The sequence below is a fragment of the Dendropsophus ebraccatus genome, chromosome 2 (assembly GCF_027789765.1).
Source record: "Dendropsophus ebraccatus isolate aDenEbr1 chromosome 2, aDenEbr1.pat, whole genome shotgun sequence".
NCBI lineage: Eukaryota > Metazoa > Chordata > Amphibia > Anura > Hylidae > Dendropsophus > Dendropsophus ebraccatus.
The window spans coordinates 60619893-60639256 of NC_091455.1; the positions used below are offsets into that span (position 1 = coordinate 60619893).

The 19364-nt window shown below is 43.7% G+C and overlaps 1 protein-coding gene across 4 annotated transcripts in view; it reads right to left on the minus strand.

Moving 5' to 3' along the window:
• SPIDR (scaffold protein involved in DNA repair) overlaps positions 1–19364 on the minus strand; it is a 349427-nt gene that overhangs the window by 259297 nt on the left and 70766 nt on the right. For all 4 annotated transcript variants that reach the window (XM_069957606.1, XM_069957607.1, XM_069957602.1 and 1 more), the window contains exon 7: positions 4748–4848. In XM_069957606.1, the coding sequence (XP_069813707.1) occupies positions 4748–4848 (101 nt within the window). The remainder of the gene's footprint in view (positions 1–4747; positions 4849–19364) is intronic.

Here is a 19364-nt window from a genome sequence, read left to right on the forward strand (position 1 = left end):
CTCTCCCCCTGCCCCCAGCCTCTCCCCCTGAATCCCAGCTTCTCCCCTGCCCCCCAGTCTCTCCCCCTGAACCCCAGCTTCTCCCCTGCCACCCTAGCTGCCCCCCAGCTGCTCTCCCTTTCCCCCAGCTGCTCTCCCTGGCTCCCCCAGCTGCTCCCCCAGTCACCCCCAGCTGCCTTCCTTCCCCATTCACCCCCAGCTGCCTCCCTTCCCCAGTCACCCCCAGCTGCCTCCCTTCCCCAGTCACCCCCAGCTGCCCACAATGCAGACTAGTTGTGTTCGGAGAAGTCTTCATGATGCTGCGCCAGATGGAGAAGAAAGCAAAAAGTTAGCGACGGCAATTCAAGAAGACGCCACCTGTGAGTCATTAGTAACTGCACTGTAATCACTTCTATAGTGTGCAGAGCCTGTGTACCATTGGGGTCTCAATGGGTCAGTGTATTGTTTGCGGTAGTGTACTGACACTGGTCACTACAGTACACTAGCGCAAACTTTTAAACTAGGACCCAACTACAACAGATGCAGGCACTACAACTCCCAGCATATCCTGAGGGCTGTAGACTGTCAGTAAATGCTGGGAGTTGTAGTGCCTGCAGCTGTTGTAGTTGGGTCCTAGGTGCATTATACACTGGAGGCTTTGTGGGAGATCAGAATACAGAGATCTGTGGGGGCTCAGTGTAGAGAAGTGACCCCAGAACATCACTAATAGGGGATAGAACAAAACCATCTACCCCCCCCCATATTAGTGATGTTCTGGGGTCACTTCCCTACACTGAGCCCCCACAGATCTATGTATTCTGATCTCCCACAACGCCTCCAGGACCCAACTACAACAGCTGCAGGCACTACAACTCCCAGAACAGTTTGCAGCCCTCAGGATATGCTGGGAGTTGTAGTGCCTGCAGCTGCTGTAGCTGGGTCCTAGGTGCATCATACACTGGATGCTTTGTGGCATATAAGTATACATAGATCTGTGGGGGCTCAGTGTAGGGAAGTGACCCCAGAACATCACTAATAGGGGATAGGGGGAGATGTTTTTGTTCTATCCCCTATTAGTGCTGTTCTGGGATCACTTCCCTGCACTGAGCCCCCACAGATCTATGTAATCTGATCTCCCACCAAGCCTCCAGTGTATAGGACCCAACTACAACAGCTGCAGGCACTACAACTCCCAGCATGTACTGACAGTCTGCAACCCTCAGGATATGCTGGGAGTTGTAGTACAGTGTAGACAGATGTATTGCTGGACCTTCAGAGCTGATGGTTGTCACCCACAGATCGCAGCCACCAGGAGACTCTGCACACAGTGATTTATTACAGGGTTGTCCTCTCAGAGACTACAACTCCCAGCATACGCTGAGAGCTGTATAAATGGAGGGTGTTCTGAGATTTGTCACAGATACAGATGAATTCAGGAAAGGAGCGGGTCAGCATGTCGTGTCTCACTGGTTATATATTGGTGGGCCCCAGGTGCCCCAGTCCAACACTGGACAGAACCAGTCCCCAAACTAAGACGTTCCTCCATCACGTCTGTTTGATGAGAACAGTGGGCATCAAGCAGAGCGGCACCCAAGTGCCAGGGTATATACCATGCATGTACAGTAACGTGGGGGGGGGGGGGGGGGGGGCGCCTCTGCATGCAAAGTGCCTAGGGCAGCATGAACTCTAAATACAGGCCTGATTACATGCCTTGACATTACAATGTAAGCAAGTGCTGGTATGCTAGATCAGCGCTCGCCTACCAAGCCTATACACGGTTTGATTATCATGCAGCAAAGGCTGTATATATATATCGTTAGCAATGTCTGTGCAGCCCTTGCTTTAGTGTAAAAATAATAGAGAGATATGCTTATCCATCTATGCTACCCCAAGTGTCCTCCAGCCTTGTTCCTGTGTTCTCCGCAGCCAACTCAGGGACTTCTGATCCCATCTCTGAAGTGACAGGCTGCTCAGCAAATCATCGGAACAGTACCACAGCCAGTGATTGGCTAAGCAGACTGTCACTGCAGAGATGGATTCAGAAGTGCTAACGGCGGTTGTGGTGAGAGAAGAACAGATATCAAGGCAGCAGGACACTGGGGAAGTCTGGACTGGTAAGAATAATCTTTATATTTTTCTTTACCCTAGCATCTGCTGTCAACCATGCATCACCAATACATGTAGCAATCTGTGGCTGGCGGACGATGTTTTTAAAAAATCATGTTAAACATGTTTAAAGGGCAATGATAAGCTGATGATCGTTTCTTCGGCAGATCATTGTCTTTATTACACGGAATGACAGTCTGCTGAAGGTATCATCTTTAAAGGTATACTCCCCGAAAAACGGGAAGAGTAAAAACAAGCGCCAGGAAACAGAAGACATGAGACATTTTCTGTTCCCTTGACAACCTGCTTAAAGCGACTCTGACCTCCAAACCGCTTGTACCTTCGGATAGCTGCTTTTAATCCAAGATCTGTCCTGTGGTCCGTTCGGCAGGTGATGCAGTTATTGTCATAAAACATTACTTTTAAAATTTCAGCTCCGTGCCCTACGGACGTATCTGTGCCCTGACTTTGCATCACCCCTCCGTCCATCCTCCCCACCCTCTTCATAAATAGGAATGCTCCAGGCAGATTGTCTCCTATTCCCCACCTGTGTTACCACGGCACATGGGCTGGATCATTAAGACACCTGTGCAATGTTGAAACAGAAGTAAATGTTCCAGTGGCATTCCTAATGATGAAGAGGGTGGGGAGGAGGGACGGAGGGGTGGTGCAAACGGACCGCAGGACAGATTTTGGATTAAAAGCAGCTATCTGAAGGTACAAGCGGTTTTGGGGGGGTCAGATTGTGGGTGCAGAGTTGCTTTAAGTGAAAGCTGCAGTCCAGAAGACTGCATCCAGTGTCATGTATCCCTTTAGACTGCAGCTGTAGCTCAAAAACTAAAATCAATTAAAAGCACTACAGAAAAATTGCAGTGTAGCCCTGGCTTATAGGTGTAAAACATGGCCGCTTTCTTCCAGAAACAGCCCCACTCCTGTCCTCAGTGTGATTTTGAAGCTTAGTTTCATTGAAGTGCATGAAGGTGGGGACAGGTGTCGTGCTGTTTTTTAGCTGTGATTTTTCTAATTCTAGATAACCCCTTTAAAGTTACTCTGTATCTGTCAACCCACCCCATCAAACCGCTAGTACCATCTGTTTGATGAGAGTAAATCCTTGCTCTAATTTTGCTCTAACTAAGGCACTGGGCGCATTTTAAAAGGCATGACTGTTATATGACAAGCAACAGGTGGTGTTCATAAAGTAAAAGTCATAGTAGGTGATGGATTTATATGTAGTGAATGGATTTTCAAAGCAATGCTCTGTTCCCATATGTATTAAGATGTTGTACAAAGGATCTGTCACAGCTTTATGGCTTTTGTACAAAACATTAACAAACACTATTGTATATACAGTGTATACTATAGAACACCTCTGTTCTCACCTTTTACTTATTTAAAGAGACTCTGTCAGCAGATCTAAACTGTCCTATCTCAGGGTAGCATAAAGTAGTGACAGAGAAGCTGAACAGAATGATGTACGTACATTGTTCTGTGCAGCTGAGTCGAAGATCTCCTACTAAATAACATGGACAATAAGTAGTCCTTTGCATTATAAGTATGAACCCAGTAGTCCTGGATATTCATGAGAAGCAGAAAACTCTGCCCATCAGCTGCTGATTGGCTGTTATCTATCCATGCTGTGTAAAGGCAGTCAACTGTCAATCAGCAGTGTTGCAAGAATCCTATTCTCCTGCATATTAGGAGAATGGCTGAACACAATTATGTAAGTAATACACCAATGTGTTCAGCATTTCTGTCACTATGCTTCCCTTATTTAAAGGCAGCATAAACCTAGGGACAGATTCCCTTTAGGAATTGCATGCACATTGGACTAGTTCCCTAAATTGCTGAGTATTTCAGTGATTGTTCCCACACGTATTGTTTTTGTAAAAATCAAGAGACACGATTCAAAAGGATATACAGAGGACAAGAAAAACTCTGTAGCTCCTTGACATCTGCTCTGTTACCAATAATGGGGCGTCATGGTGACCAACTTGGCTCAGCCAATAAAAGGTTCAGTCAGTAAGACATTGCTGCCCTTGACATGCTTGTCAACACACGGCACGCCAAGGGCAGAGATGTCTTTCTGACTGAACCTTATTAGAGTCACAAGTGTATCCATGTTTCCCAGGCAGCCCTTGGTCTGCATCCAGCTTCTCCAGACAGCGGAATATAAATTCTGATCTTTCAGGTTCATGCGAACCCAAACTTTTGGCAAGTTCACTGATCTCTGGTGCTGACCTTTGTGGCTTATGATTCAAAAGCCACTCCAATCATGTACTGTATCTGAACTGATTTTTGGGCATGACCTCCCCCTGCTCCTGATTTATCATAATTTACGCCTGCATGTAGGCATTAATTATGGAGAAAATGGAATGACCTAGGTCAAAATCTAATTTGGATGGTATGGATACAGCCTACACATGAGACATGATATCTGTCCACTCTTTCAAAAGCTTTCTAAGGTAAAATAGAATTATAAAAATTCTAATATGAATTCTAATATGAACCTGAACGCCAACACATCATCTATTTTAGATTATAAAATGTTACCGTAATCCATAATAAGACAATTCCAATGTACATCAAATAATCTTCTGGTCAATATTTTATGGTTGATGACAAGTACAATACTCAGTGCAGAATGCAGCATATTGGACCTTACCTAAAGGTATTTTGCAATCAGATTCTCGTTGATGCCTCCAAAAAGTAATGGCAGACCTCTCTCTGTAATGCAGGCGATTCAGCCTCTCTGCTAGACCTCCCCTACAGAGAATTCAAGAATGTGCCACATGGCCAAGAGTTAGCGTTAATTTTTGCCAAAGGACAGATTAAAACATACAGATGGGACTATTTACTATCTATTCTTCTCAAAGAACCATAAGAAAAATTGCTTTCTGCAGAACTGTTCAGACACTTTAAGCACAGTTAAGAACCTCTTTAGACCTAATAAAATGTGCAATTTGTTTAACAAAGAAAATATATCCTTTTTGTGCCAACTGGACTTGTATTAATATGAAACTTCAAGAGTTTCTGTTTTGTGCTTAAGGGGGGAAAAAAAAAACATAACAGTAAATCTTCACAAATAGGAAAATGGAATGAACACAAACATAGTGAACATTTCAGCCATATTACACATAATGTGGACTTTTCTTTACTTTATAATCGTTTTAATGTATGAGGCGATTTTCCCACTACAGGATTATATCTGGGGAAAAAAGCAGCTGTCTATAGATAAAAAGGGCGGCAAATAATGATCATGATCATAAATAAACGGCTGTCTTTCCCTGGTAAATGATAGCACTTTCACATAGTGGGAACACATAGTGGGCCTAAATGTAAAATTTCTCAGGTGCACTATAGTTTGTTATAACTGAAGTTATATTGAAGAAAGTGGCTAAGGGGTGAATTCACATAATAAAGTTATCTATTGCTATTTCACGTGTAAAGACTACGCAGGCATGGTAAATCTGCTGTTAACCAGTACCTCTGGATTGGTATAACTAGTATGTAAGATGTTGGCTAAAATTAGTGAGCAATGGGGTGTCCCACTTGTATGTGCAATATAAGCTACAGCACCATTAAAACGTTACAGTCAATTAATAAAATCTTTTATATTATATATTCTGAAGTGCTTCTTTTTTAAAGGAACTCTTGGATGCCGTCAGCCCAAGGAATTGCGCAGTAATATGTGTGGAGCCTAGCTGTCAGAAAAAAGTGGTTTATTAAAAGTAACTAACACGTGTCTAAGGCCCTATTACACGGAATGATTTTCATCCGTATTCGGCCAATAATTGATTCGTGTAATAGAAGGCAATGATCAGCCGACATGAACAATGTCGGACGATCGTTGCTGTCGTTTGTCTTTCAACATGTTGAAAGACAAATGACTGTGATAGCAGCGATTTGCTGCCGTCGCTCCGTGGAAAAGGAGCGGCGGCAGCAGACCGCCACTATCCTCTTGGGCTGCCCAGACGATATAGCGATCACAGGCAGCCCCCCTCCCCTCCCTGCGGCCTCCCATGAGCGCTGATAGCGCTCGTTTGCTCCTCTATGTCGCCCCGTGTAATAGGGGCTTAAGAGCTGTGAACATACTGCACACAAACACACACAGGCACACAACCAGTCGACTGTTGTGGCACTTTTTTTTTTCCTGAGAACCCTTTTCGCACGTACAGGATCTGCGGTAGATTTGATGGCGCTGATTCAATGCTGTGTTCAGTTATTTAGTTACACTGATATCAAATCTGCTGCGGATCCTGTATGTGTGAACACACACTTACAGTAATTTTGTTCATCTCTACTAGTTATTTTGCTGCTGAGTGGTAAAGTGTACATCACAAAAAGAAAAGTGTTTCTATTGCTTCAAAGTCAAGACTTAAGCGAATGAGGCGGCACAACAGTCTGTACTCTGTCCCTACCGCCAGCAATAACTTATCTTAATCATGGCGTGTGCTTATTCACACCAGTGCTTCTAAGGTGAAGCAAGGTTAAAGACCAGATAGGCCTCTGACTAGGCATGTGCATACAATTAAATGCAGATCTTCCCACATGTGAGGTGGAAAAATATTTTCTCCAGAACTTCCACCTTATGGTTTTAGGCTTATTTGGAATCTTTTCAAAGATAAAACTCTATTGCCAAGTCCATTTGGCAGAGACATCACTAACAGAGTATACTACCTTCACAACACACACACAGGGATAAATAAAAAGTGTAAAATATATTATGTGAAATTAAAAAAAAATCATCTTTTCCCAATTCAGTGAGAAATAAAACCCTGTTACACATAATGAAAACTAAGGAATCTCTTTATCGAAATAAATGTATTCACTGTAGTGAACTATCTTAGTTTACGCCCTTGATAAAGTTTTTATGTACAAAGCGACGCCCCTTACTGTGAATGAGTCGAGTTTGTCGGGAAAATTATATTTTACTAGGGGAAATTTTTTATTTATATGTTGAAAATGAAACTCATAGTCATTTTATAAGGTCGTTCATCGGTTTTCATGAGTGAAAATATTTATTCTTATGCTATATTTACTGTTGGTATACTTTATGACTCCACTACTATTGTACTAATGTACTAAGCGTGAGCTACTTGTAATACAAGAAAATGATTACATCACTCAATGAAATTTACGTGACAACCTAACCAGCCTCTAATATTACCACTACATCCAAAGCCTTCAAAAGCTTGGGACATTGCTACATCTAAATTTTAAAACAAATACACAGAGCACATCCTTGCCATCATCAGGGAACATCCGGGAATCTTAAGTCAACTGTAAAGGAAAGAGAAGTACTAAAAAGTAATTGACCTTAAATAATCTATAACAGGTTGCACTGTCAGTCCACAAGCTGTCATCTAAAAAACATCAAATACACACAGATACATACAAATATATATTATATATATATATATATATATATATATATATATATATATATATATATATATATATATACACACACACCGACACATATAGTCAAAAATTTAAAGTCTGGATGAATAGTGTGATGCTTTTGCTGTGTGTCTATAACATTGCTCCTACTGTACATTGCTAAATCTTTGTGTGCTATGTATTCACTGTTACAGTATGATCTGCATGTTTACTACTACCAAGGTCCTACAAAGTGTTATGACATATGAGCTGCTCCAAAGACTAGAAACCTGCATGGGTAACTGCACTGTTCTGACTGAAGCTGCATCTCTCGCCTCCAGATTGTGCTTTGAGTTACTGTCTTTAGTGAGGGACATTGCTACTTTACCTACTTCGGATGCAGCAACTCCATATACAGTAGCTAAGCTGCCTGGCATTGTACTATGCTTGGTACTTTATTCTCAATTTTACAGTACCATCTAAAGAGGTTGTCTCAAGAATCAAAACTTATTACTCTCACCAAGCTCACAAGAACAACTGTTTGTTTACCAAAAAGTTTTATTTATTTTTCTCAATAAACAGCGCACATAAGTTTTGATGGAGCATGTACTGCTGCTTTTTTCAATGTCTATAAATGTCAGTAAAGGTGGCCATACACCTTTCAATAACTGTAAGCCTAACAATCATTCGGCATAGTTATCTCTCCCATTCTCCTTATATAGTTGAACATGGCACTGGCGAACAATCTTGTGTTCTCTACAAGGAGGGGAAAGGAGGGGTAAGTCGCAGCTACTGTATATAGCTCTGGAAGCAACTTATTTCTCCCAGAACAAGGGGGTCGGGCAGCACATGATCTTTTGGTGGAGTCATCTGATGTAAGTATGAAGTGTCTGGAGACTTTTCCTATTCTATGCTCTTGACTAAAAAAAATTGCTTAGGGACGCTGATTCACAAGCAAATATAACGCTGCGCACACATGAAAGGTGTAGCTACCATGTCAGGTGATCTGCATGAACCTGCACTGAACCTGAACGCTGCATCTTTTCTTGCCACTTGGCATAAAGTAGGCCATATTGGGCCACCCATGAAAGTGACATATTGCATGCAGGTTTTTATGAACCAACATTAGTGACAGATAAAACTCTACAAAAGATTTCATGAAGCTACATAATGTCAATTTACTGTAGATTAAAAATGTATTCATATTTTTGTGATCATATTTTATGCTTAGAATGATCATAGAAACAGAAAAAATAGTGACCTAATATAAGAGTCCATCAGGATGAGTGCTTCTCAACATACTTAAAGGAGTATTCTACTTTCAGTCTTTCATGTGATGGACACACGGTTAAAGGACTGATCACACAAACAATATGTATATTTAAGGGGAACGATGGGGAAATGTGAATATCCCAATATCCAGTGCAGGCAAGGGGTGGGGGGAACCTAATAAAGAAGCTATACTTACTTGTCCCTGTGTCCCTGCAGTGCAGCGTCACCAGTCACAGACTCCCAGCAGTCTCTTGCAGCTCCTGGTCACGTGACATCCCGCCCTGGCTCAAAAATGCTGCTGTCACTGAATGGCTGAGCAGGTATTTTCTGCAGGAATATGAGGATACAGAAAGCAGGGAGAAACAGCAGACCAGCTGCTGTCAGTCATCTGGTGACGCTGCTCTGTGGAGGCACAGGGACGAGTTAGCATCGCTTCTTTATTATGTTGACCACCCAGGATTTTTACATTTCAGATTTTCCCTTTAAGGCAGTGTCATGAGCACTTTTTTTTTTTTACCACTGAGACTAAACAATAACACTTACTGAATTGACACAGCCAGTATATTGAAAGAATAATGAAATACCAGGGCTGTGGAGTCGGTAAGCCGCAGCTCCGACTCAAACTCCTGAATTTTATCAGGACCGACTCCGACTCCTGCTCCTTCATAAATGGCCGGTCATATAACCAGGGGAGTTATTTATCACACTGGCTGAGCAGCTTCTCCCTAATGTCCTACATGATCCTGGGGCGACTTCTGAAACATATAAAGCAGCTTCTCCTGTATGTGCAGTGGATGCAGCCAGTCTCCAGCCTCCATGTCCTGAACAACTCAGAACTAGACTAGATGGAGCAGGTGGTCTTTTCCTGCTGACAGTCTTTCATGTTTCTAATTAAATATTCACCATACACTAAGAAACACTGCTAACAATGACAGATCCCTGTGAAATAGAGGTCAGCCATAGTGATATACAGGGGGTCACACATAGTGATATAGAGAGGGGTCACAAATAGTGATATAAAAGGTCACTGTGGGGGCACGCAATAGCACGCACACACACACACACACCCACACAGCCTGCTGCAGCCATAGCATACACACACCCACACAGTCTGCTGCAGCTATAGAAAACACACACAGCCTGCTGCAGCCATAGCACACACACAGCTTGCTGCAGCAATAGCGCACACACACACACACACACACAGCCTGCTGCGGCCATAGCACACATATACACAGTCTGCTGCAACCATAGTGTATGAACACACACACACACACAGCTTGCTGCAGTCATAGCACACACACAAACACACTGTAGTCATAGCACACACACATCCTACTGCAGCCATAGCGCGCGCACACACACACACACAGCTGCAGCCATAGAACACTGAAGAAAAACACACAATCTTCTCCCAGAGAGAAAACACCACACTGAGGACAGAGGTTACTGCTACACTACTTATGTCTTCTCCTCTATATTACACAGGATATCTTTATATTACACTGCTGCTCATATACAGTCATCCAGCATCCAGGAAGAGAACAGCACAGATCTCCCCCCACTCAATGGAATCTTCCAGCTCAGAAACAAACTGCCAAATAGTGACTGACAACTTTTCCATGACCACCCTTATGTAATAGGGACAGTGTCCTATTAGAATGTTGCTCATAATATATATTCATGAGCAAAACTTGTAAAATTCATATCAGAATTCAATTCTACATTTTTTTAAGATTTTTTTTAAGGCTGGAGACGGAGTCGGTACATTTTTTTCCAACTCCAACTCCGACTCCAGCCAAAACTAGCTCCAACTCCGAGACTCCGACTTCACAGCCCTGTGACATACTGGATAAATTTCCATAACTGGAACATTCCTTTAAAGCCAAGCATCCCTATGGCTACAATCACTCACAATGTTTAACTAAATATTGCTCTAGCTCTAATACAGGCTGTAATTAGCATTAAGTCCAGAAAGCTAGCCTCAGAGACCAGCACTAGTATAAGAGCAATAGTGCACTTAGTGACTTTGCTGGTTAACCCCTTACCCCCCTATACCCTTTTGTCCGCTTCCCTCTCTTCCTTCCATCTATTCATGCTCTTTCTTCATCTTCTTTATTTATGGTCACAATACTGGCATTGACATTTATTTGATATATGTTAAAATAAGCTTTGCCGAGTTATTATCAAATTTCACTTTCATTTCCACTACATGTAAAGTAAGCATTTCACTTTATAGTCACTCCGTATAGCTGCGTATTTATCTAACATTCCTAATTTATACATGTAAGATCACCAAAGGAGAACTCTAAAGGCCCTATTCCACCAACAGATCTGACGACAGATTATCTGCCAAAGATTTGAAGCCAAACCCAGGAACGGACTATAAACAGAGAACAGGTCATAAAGGAAAGACTGGATTTCTCCTCTTTTCAAATCCACTCCGGGGTTTGGCTTCAAATCTTTGGCAGATAATCTGTCGTTAGATTTGTTGGTGGAATAGGGCCTTAAGGCTACATTCTACTACTTTAATAAGTTACAGACAAAATGGCACAAACTGAAATCATAATAAATAAGAGAGGGCCAGGCTTTATGCCCAAAGTAGAATAGTAAGCTTTATCCAGAAAATCCATCTAAATGAAAAGAAAGCTGCCAGAAGCATTGTGAGTTATAGGTGAGGATTTACTCACACCTCATTAATATAAAGTTCTGACGATGGTGCAAACAATACTCAGAGACTGGACACAGTAGAAAGAGGATTATCCATCATCAACCATTCCAGGACCCAGCAGGGTGGATGATCAAAAAATCACAGGCTCTGCTCTAGTGGTGGTCCTCATAACTCAGAGACAGGGGAATATGATGGTGCAGGAGGATGAAGCTTACTAACTCAAACACATAAACAATAAGCTTAAGCAATTATTATAAACATTGGTTTTAACTTTGAAACTTTCTTGCCAATGTTATGAATCCCAGAGTAACAACAATTATACACAGTAAACAGAAAACAATAATTTGATTAGTAATAGGTTAAAAGTCAGGGCACATTTCGTACTGACAACTCTCATCCTCACAGCCAATCTCTGTATACTGCATTGCATTGCATCCTTTGCATTGTTTTACATATTATGGTCTATAATATGTATCATATATTAATATATTAGGAAAACACATTTCTAGTTTGTTTTAATAAGAAATTCAGGAGCTTTGTCACTTCTGCTGCACTTCTGAGGTTACTACAGACAAATTATCACTGCAGCTTAAGGTGGCCATACACCTTCAATAACTGTTCAGCTGCATACTCATTGCCCTATGTAAGCAATTGAATGATACGCTAGATCCCTAGGTGTCACAGATTTAACAGTAGGAAAAAATGGTAATAAAAAATTCATTAAAAAGTCACCGCTATACAAATGTGGTATAACTAAATAAATACCTACAGATCACAGCATAAAAATAATGTTCCACAGGAAAAGAAATAAAAAGGTTATAGGGGTCAGAAAACTACTTTTTGTGAGAGGGGGGTTACTTGTTAATTGTACTGTCCTTTAAAATAAGATTGGCATGTCATTTTTACTGTGCGTTGAAATCAGAAAATAAATATTTGCCCACAAAACTGCACATTTCCATTTTTTTGCGAGTTCAACCCTACAAATACAAGTACCAGCAGAAGGTATAACTGGTTCCACAAAAAATATGCTGCTTACAAATTACAAAATTTAAGTGATACACATACGATGTGGTAAATATACCTTTGGTAACCTTAACTTTTTATAGTAAAAATAAAAAAAATACTCTGAAGTAGGGCTGGGTCACACATGGAGGTCCCTGGTCTCTGGCGGAGGTCGCAGTGACTGCAGAACAGGGTGATAACATTGGTGCAGGAGCAGGAGCTGTATAGTGGGATCAGGTGGTGCAGTGCAGACCCTGCTGTACAGCACCTGTAATCGCAGCTATCGACACTATCACCTTATCCTGCAGTCCCTGTGGGCTCTGCCAGAGACTGGGGACCTCCGTGTGCAGCCGGGAGGGGGACGTGTGCCGGGGTCAGAGAAGGAGGAGGGGTATGTGCACTCCTGCCTAGGGCTGGGCGATATTGGCCTAAATCAATATCGCGGTTTATCGCATATGTAGCTGCGGTAACGATAATTGGATGATAACTATGACATGCCCCCTTTGTAAGCCACACCCCTTTTACAAGCCACACCCACTCGGCCGTGCCAAACTGGGGATAGTTTGTTTCAATAAAGTTAAAAAAAGTACAGTAACTCAATGAGCAGCAACCCAAGGCTAGGTACACACTACAGGACATGTATATACAGGTATACAGCTATGTGCACACTACAGGACGTGTATATACAGGTATACAGCTATGTGCACACTACAGGACGTGTATATACAGGTATATAGCTATGTACTATAGGTACCCAGAGTATATATGATGGGTATATAGTATATACAGGTGACAGTACAGGGACGTACATTATAGGGGGCTGTAGATGGCACTGCACTGACACGCTGTAAAGATATCGATCTATCGTTCGTGACAGACGCACATCCAAGGCTGAAGTAGAGGGTGCTGAACACAGAAAGGCCTTTGGCAGGGGATCCCAAAATACAAAGCAGCAAGAGTCCGCAGCACACCAGCATATAGTGAAGAGATAAGCATGCTTGAAAATGATTCTGGAGTGAATTGAAACGTCGTATCCTGCACCTTATTTGATGGAATGAACCACTCTTCACTACATGCTGGTGTGCTGCGGACTCTTGCTGCTTTATCTATATCTATCTATCTCCTATCTATCTATCTCCTATCTATCTATTATCTATCTATCTATCTATCTATCTCCTATCTATCATCTATCTCCTATCTATCTATCTATCTATCTATCTCCTATCTATCATCTATCTATCTACTATTATCTATCTATCTATCTATCTCCTATCTATCTATCTCCTATCTATCTATCTATCTATCTATCTCCTATCTATCTATCTATCTATCTCCTATCTATCTATCTATCTATCTATCTCCTATCTATCTCCTATCTATCTATCTATCTCCTATCTATCTATCTATCTCCTATCTATCTATCTATCTATCTATCTATCTATCTATCTCCTATTTATCTCCTATCTATCTATCTATCTCCTATCTATCTATCTATCTATCTCCTATCTATCTCCTATCTATCTATCTATCTCCTATCTATCTATCTATCTATCTCCTATCTATCTATCTATCTCCTATTTATCTCCTATCTATCTCCTATCTATCTCCTATCTATCTATCTATCTCCTATCTATCTCCCATCTATCTATCTCCTATCTCCTATCTATCTATCTCCTATCTATCTATCTCCTATCTATCTATCTCCTATCTATCTATCTCCTATCTATCTATCTCCTATCTATCTATCTCCTATCTATCTATCTCCTCTACGGGGAGGTGGGCAGGGGTGTACGGGGGGCGGGCAGGGGTGTTTGGGTACACAGGGGAGCGGGCAGAGGTGGATGGGTACACAGGGGGGCCGGCAGGGGTGGATGAGTACACAGGGGAGCGGGCAGGGGTGGATGGGTACACAGGGGAGCGGGCAGGGATGTATGGGTACACAGGGGGGCGGGCAGGGGTGTCTGGGTACACAGGGGGGCGGGCAGGGGTGGCTGGGTACACAGGGGAGCGGGCAGGGGTGGCTGGGTACACAGGGGGGCGGGCAGGGGTGGCTGGGTACACACGGGGGCGGGCAGGGGTGGCTGGGCACACAGGGGGGCGGGCAGGGGTGGCTGGGCACACAGGGGGGCGGGCAGGGGTGGCTGGGCACACAGGGGGGCGGGCAGGGGTGGCTGGGCACACAGGGGGGCGGGCAGGGGTGGCTGGGTACACACGGGGGCGGGCAGGGGTGGCTGGGCACACAGGGGGGCGGGCAGGGGTGGCTGGGCACACAGGGGGGCGGGCAGGGGTGGCTGGGCACACAGGGGGGCGGGCAGGGGTGGCTGGGCACACAGGGGGGCGGGCAGGGGTGGCTGGGCACACAGGGGGGCGGGCAGGGGTGGCTGGGCACACAGGGGGGCGGGCAGGGGTGGCTGGGTACACAGGGGGGCGGGCAGGGGTGGCTGGGTACACAGGGGGGCGGGCAGGGGTGGATGGGTACACAGGGGAGCTGCATGCATATGCTCCTCCACCTTGAGATCTGACCGGCGTCCCTGCACACACATGACATTAATGTGCAGCGCTCGCCGGGGGGGGGGAGGGACCGGCACCAGTCCTGTCCGAGCGCCCTTCTCCCCCTCCCGGCGAGCGCTGCACATGTTAATGTCCTGTGTGTGCAGGGACGCCGGACAGGACAGGATCACTCAGGAACATTCTCCCCTGGACCCTGCTGCTCCTCCACTTCCCGCGCGCACACTGGCGTCCCTGCACACACAGGACATTAACATGTGCAGCGCTCGCCGGCCGGAGGAGAAGGGCGCTCGGACAGGACTGGTGCCGCTCCCCCAACTCCCTCTCCCGGCGAGCGCTGCACGTTAATGTCCTGTGTGTGCAGGGACGCCGGATGGGACAGGGGGAGGGAGGGCGCTCAGACTGGACGGGTGCCGGGGGCGGGCATTCTCACCTGGGCCCTGCTGCTCCTCCACCTCCCGCTCTGATTCCGGCGTCCCTGCACATAACGTGCAGCGCTCACGCCGCCGCGACTGCGTGCAGAAGCTCTCTGGGAAACACAAAATTACCGCAGATACCGTCCTGGCTAAGTTGAGGTCGGTTAACCGACGCCAGTGACGGTATCGGTATTTTTGCGGTATACCGCCCAGCCCTACTCCTGCCCCAATCACCCCCAGTCATCCTCAGGAACCAACGATGAAAGGTTCCACAGCTCCTTGTAGTAGTATCAAAACTTTATTGGTACATGCAAAATAATAAAAACTTTAAAACCCGCCCGACGCGTTGCGGAAGCAACCCTCCTTAATCATGCAAAAGTTTTGCCATGATTAAGGAGCTGTGGAACCTTTCATCATTGGAATTGCCTACACAGGTGATGGCACGCATGATTATCCACGCGCTCCACCCTTCCTGAGAACCATGTAATGCATTCACTACTACTTGCTTGGGGGCGAGCTGATTTCCCCTTTTCTTCTTGCAACATCCTCAGGAACCCCCAATCTGCCCAAGTCACCCCTCATCTATACCTGTACTACTACTACACCCCTTATCTGTACCTGTACTACTACCGCCTCATCTATACCTGTACTACTACCGCCTCATCTATACCTGTACTACTACTACACCCCTCATCTATACCTGTACTACTACTACACCCCTTACCTGTACCTGTACTACTAATACACCCGTCATCTGTACCTGTACTACTACTACTACACCCCTCATCTGTACCTGTACTACTACACCCCTCATCTATGCTTGTGCTGCTACTACTACACCCCTCATCTATACCTGTACTACTACTACACCCCTCATCTATACCTATACTACTGCAACCCTTATTCACTATATCTCCACTACCACACCCCTCATCTATACCTGCACTACTACTACTACACCCTCCATCTATACCTGTACTATTACAACCATTATCCACTATACCTCCACTACTACACCCCTAATCTTTACCTGTACTACTACAACCCTTATCCACTATGCCTCCACTACTACACTCTACCTAGATGGAGGCACAAACAAGATCTCCTATACTATATAGGGGCACAAAGTGGCACATATTTGGCAAAACTACTTATATGAGGTGCAGAGGGGGCTTGTCTACTACATGGGGGCACAGGGGGAGCACTGTTACACTGGGGAGCAATACAGTTGTTGTCTTGAACATCATTAAAATAGTATCGGATGCTGCAAGGAGAAAAATGTTCTGTTTCTTTAGCAAAATCATCCAAAATGTAAAAATTTAAAAATTTTTTTAATGACCCTTTATCTGTAGGTTTTGTACATCTCATTTTTACCTTCTAATCTTATTTGAAGAGCTCTAATAAAGCAAGTATGAATAGATATAACGTCTCTGACGTGCTTCCCTTGTGTAAGAAAGCATTTGTCCAAAGACATTTTGTATTCAAGAAGTTACAAAAACCAGAAGGCTTAATAATCTGAACGAAATATAAGCCAAAAACTCAGTTCAGAAACTAATCAACAGCTAAAAACAAAATTGGTCATCTTCCCATGCTGGAATACGAGGAGTTTGTGATTTTCCCGGGAAAAGAGGGGAAAAAATTGTTGAGAAAAAGTGACATATGATTCAAAGTCCACTGACTGCCAAAAGTCAACAGCAACAGAAATAGCAATGGAATGTAAGTGATCTCCAAAAGAAGAAAAATAGCAAATTAGGTTACTAAAACAAACAAAAACATTCACTAAATATCTTGAAAATTGTTATTTATAGCAGCCTTTACCATATTAATTATATAAAGCATTAAAGTGTTGCTGAATACCATACCAGTTGACTCTGTACTACTTTACTGTGGTGAAGACCATAAGATTCATCACATAAATCTGATTCATAATGTGGTCCCGACTTGGAAACGAAATCATCAAAAGAAATAAGTAATTTTGCTAATGTATACTGGATATTTTAGCTATGTATATATGTATATAAATTCCATAGAACTAGGGTTTAGAACAAAGATCATAGAGTGGGAACTACTCTATTAGCCAGAGCGGGGCAATGCTAACCTAGAGCAGCTATGTGAAGTGTGTGAAAAGAGTTGTAATACTTCCTTATTCTTCTTCCATCCCCATCCCTGCTAGAAGCCTAGCTTCATTTCTAATTCTCATAAAAATTAAGCAGAGTTCTGAGATTTGCAAGCAGGGGTCAGTGCTGGAAGATAGGGATAGGAAGGGGAGCAACACTGTGTTACAGCCATCAGCACTTTAGAAGCTTAGGATTGCTTCTTTAACACTTTGCAATAGAGAATAAAAGCATTTTTCTACATCATGGATATACAGATGGATATAATGAAACGTACCATGTGCCTTGTTGCCCATACAACTAGCCGTGTCATCAGTTTGGAACCTGAAGTGCAGCAGACAGATTCACTTAAAGGGTTTATCCAGCACTACAAAAACATGGCCACTTTCCCCCTACTGTTGTCTCTAGTTTGGGTGGGGTTTTGAGGCTCCATTGAAGTAAATGGAGCTTAATTGCAAACCGCACCTGAACTGGAGACAACAGTAGGGGGAAAAAGTGGCCATGTTTTTGTAGCGCTGGATAACCCCTTTAAAGCAGATCACCTTTATGGCAAGTACTTCAAAAGGTCAAATCAAGAGCAATGACATGGGTCCTCTTCTATGCATGCTGGGTCGCCTGAATTCGTCCGTATCGCCTGGCTTCAGCATCCCTAACAATTGAGTGCAGATTCAAAGGACTAATGCAGTGCATATGTGCTGCATTGACCCAATTGAGCAATCATGGTACTGTTTATAGCAGCCCCTATGGTGGCTACAAAAGTGTGTAAAGATAAATAAATTCATTCCATTATAAAAGAAGCCTTTACTAGGCAACATAAGCCCCCAGTATCTGAATCTTTCCGTTTACGACACATTTTCCCTTTCCTTCAATCCTATTGCCCTTTGGGCACTGATTGTACACCCACTGATTTTGAGCATATGGCCCTTTATTCTCCCGATAGGAAAGGAATGCTGTCATTACTGTACTCTCAGTTAACAACTCCACCCGGAGATCAGAAACTCCCCTATATGGTTCAGTGGGAATCCGACCTGCATATTACTTTAAAGGGGTAGTCCACCCAAAAAAAATTTCTTTCAAATCAACTGGTGCCATAAAGTGCCAGAGATTTGTAATTCACTTCTATTAAAAAATTTTAAGTCTTCCAGTACTTATTAGCTGCTGTATGTCCAGCAGGAAGTGGTGTTTTCTTTCCTGTCTGACCCAGTGCTCTCTGTTGCCTCCTCTGTCCATGTCAGGAACTGTCCAAAGCAGGAGCAAATCCCCATAGAAACCCCCTCCTGCTCTCCAGACTGGAAATAATACAACTTCCTGTTGGGCATACAGCAGCTGATAAGTACTGGAAGGCTTGGAATTTTTAATAGAAGTAAATTACAAATCTCTGTCACTTCATGGCAGCAGTTGATTTGAAAGAAAAAAAATTTGGGTGGACTACCCCTTTAACTCCACTACAGTGGAAAATGAGTAGTGAGGTTCTTAGCAAGGGGAGTTGGCTGGTATCCTTGACCAAAACGGCCCTGAAGGTCTTACACAGGGCTTCTTATGGCTGCTCGGCCATCGATGCACATTTGGTGGTCTTGTTCTATAGTCCACACCTTTTGGACGGCGGTGGTCCATATGGTTACGAGCATTCTTGGCCGAGCATACCCTAAAACCCCCCAAGCATGTCTTTTTGGGGTCAAGCCCTCTAGGCTCCCCTTCCGAGCCTTTAAATTAGCTCAATATATTTTGATGGCAGCTAGGATTCACATTGCCTCGAACTGGAAGCAGCCTTTCCTACATTTAGACAAGGTTGTAGATCATATTAACAATATTTTATTGTCTGAGAAGATTTCAGCTATTAGGGGGGACTCTGTGGCTGCGTTCGAAAGGCTCTGGACGCCTTGGTTTATGTCTGCACATGTGGCAGACCTGTCTTAT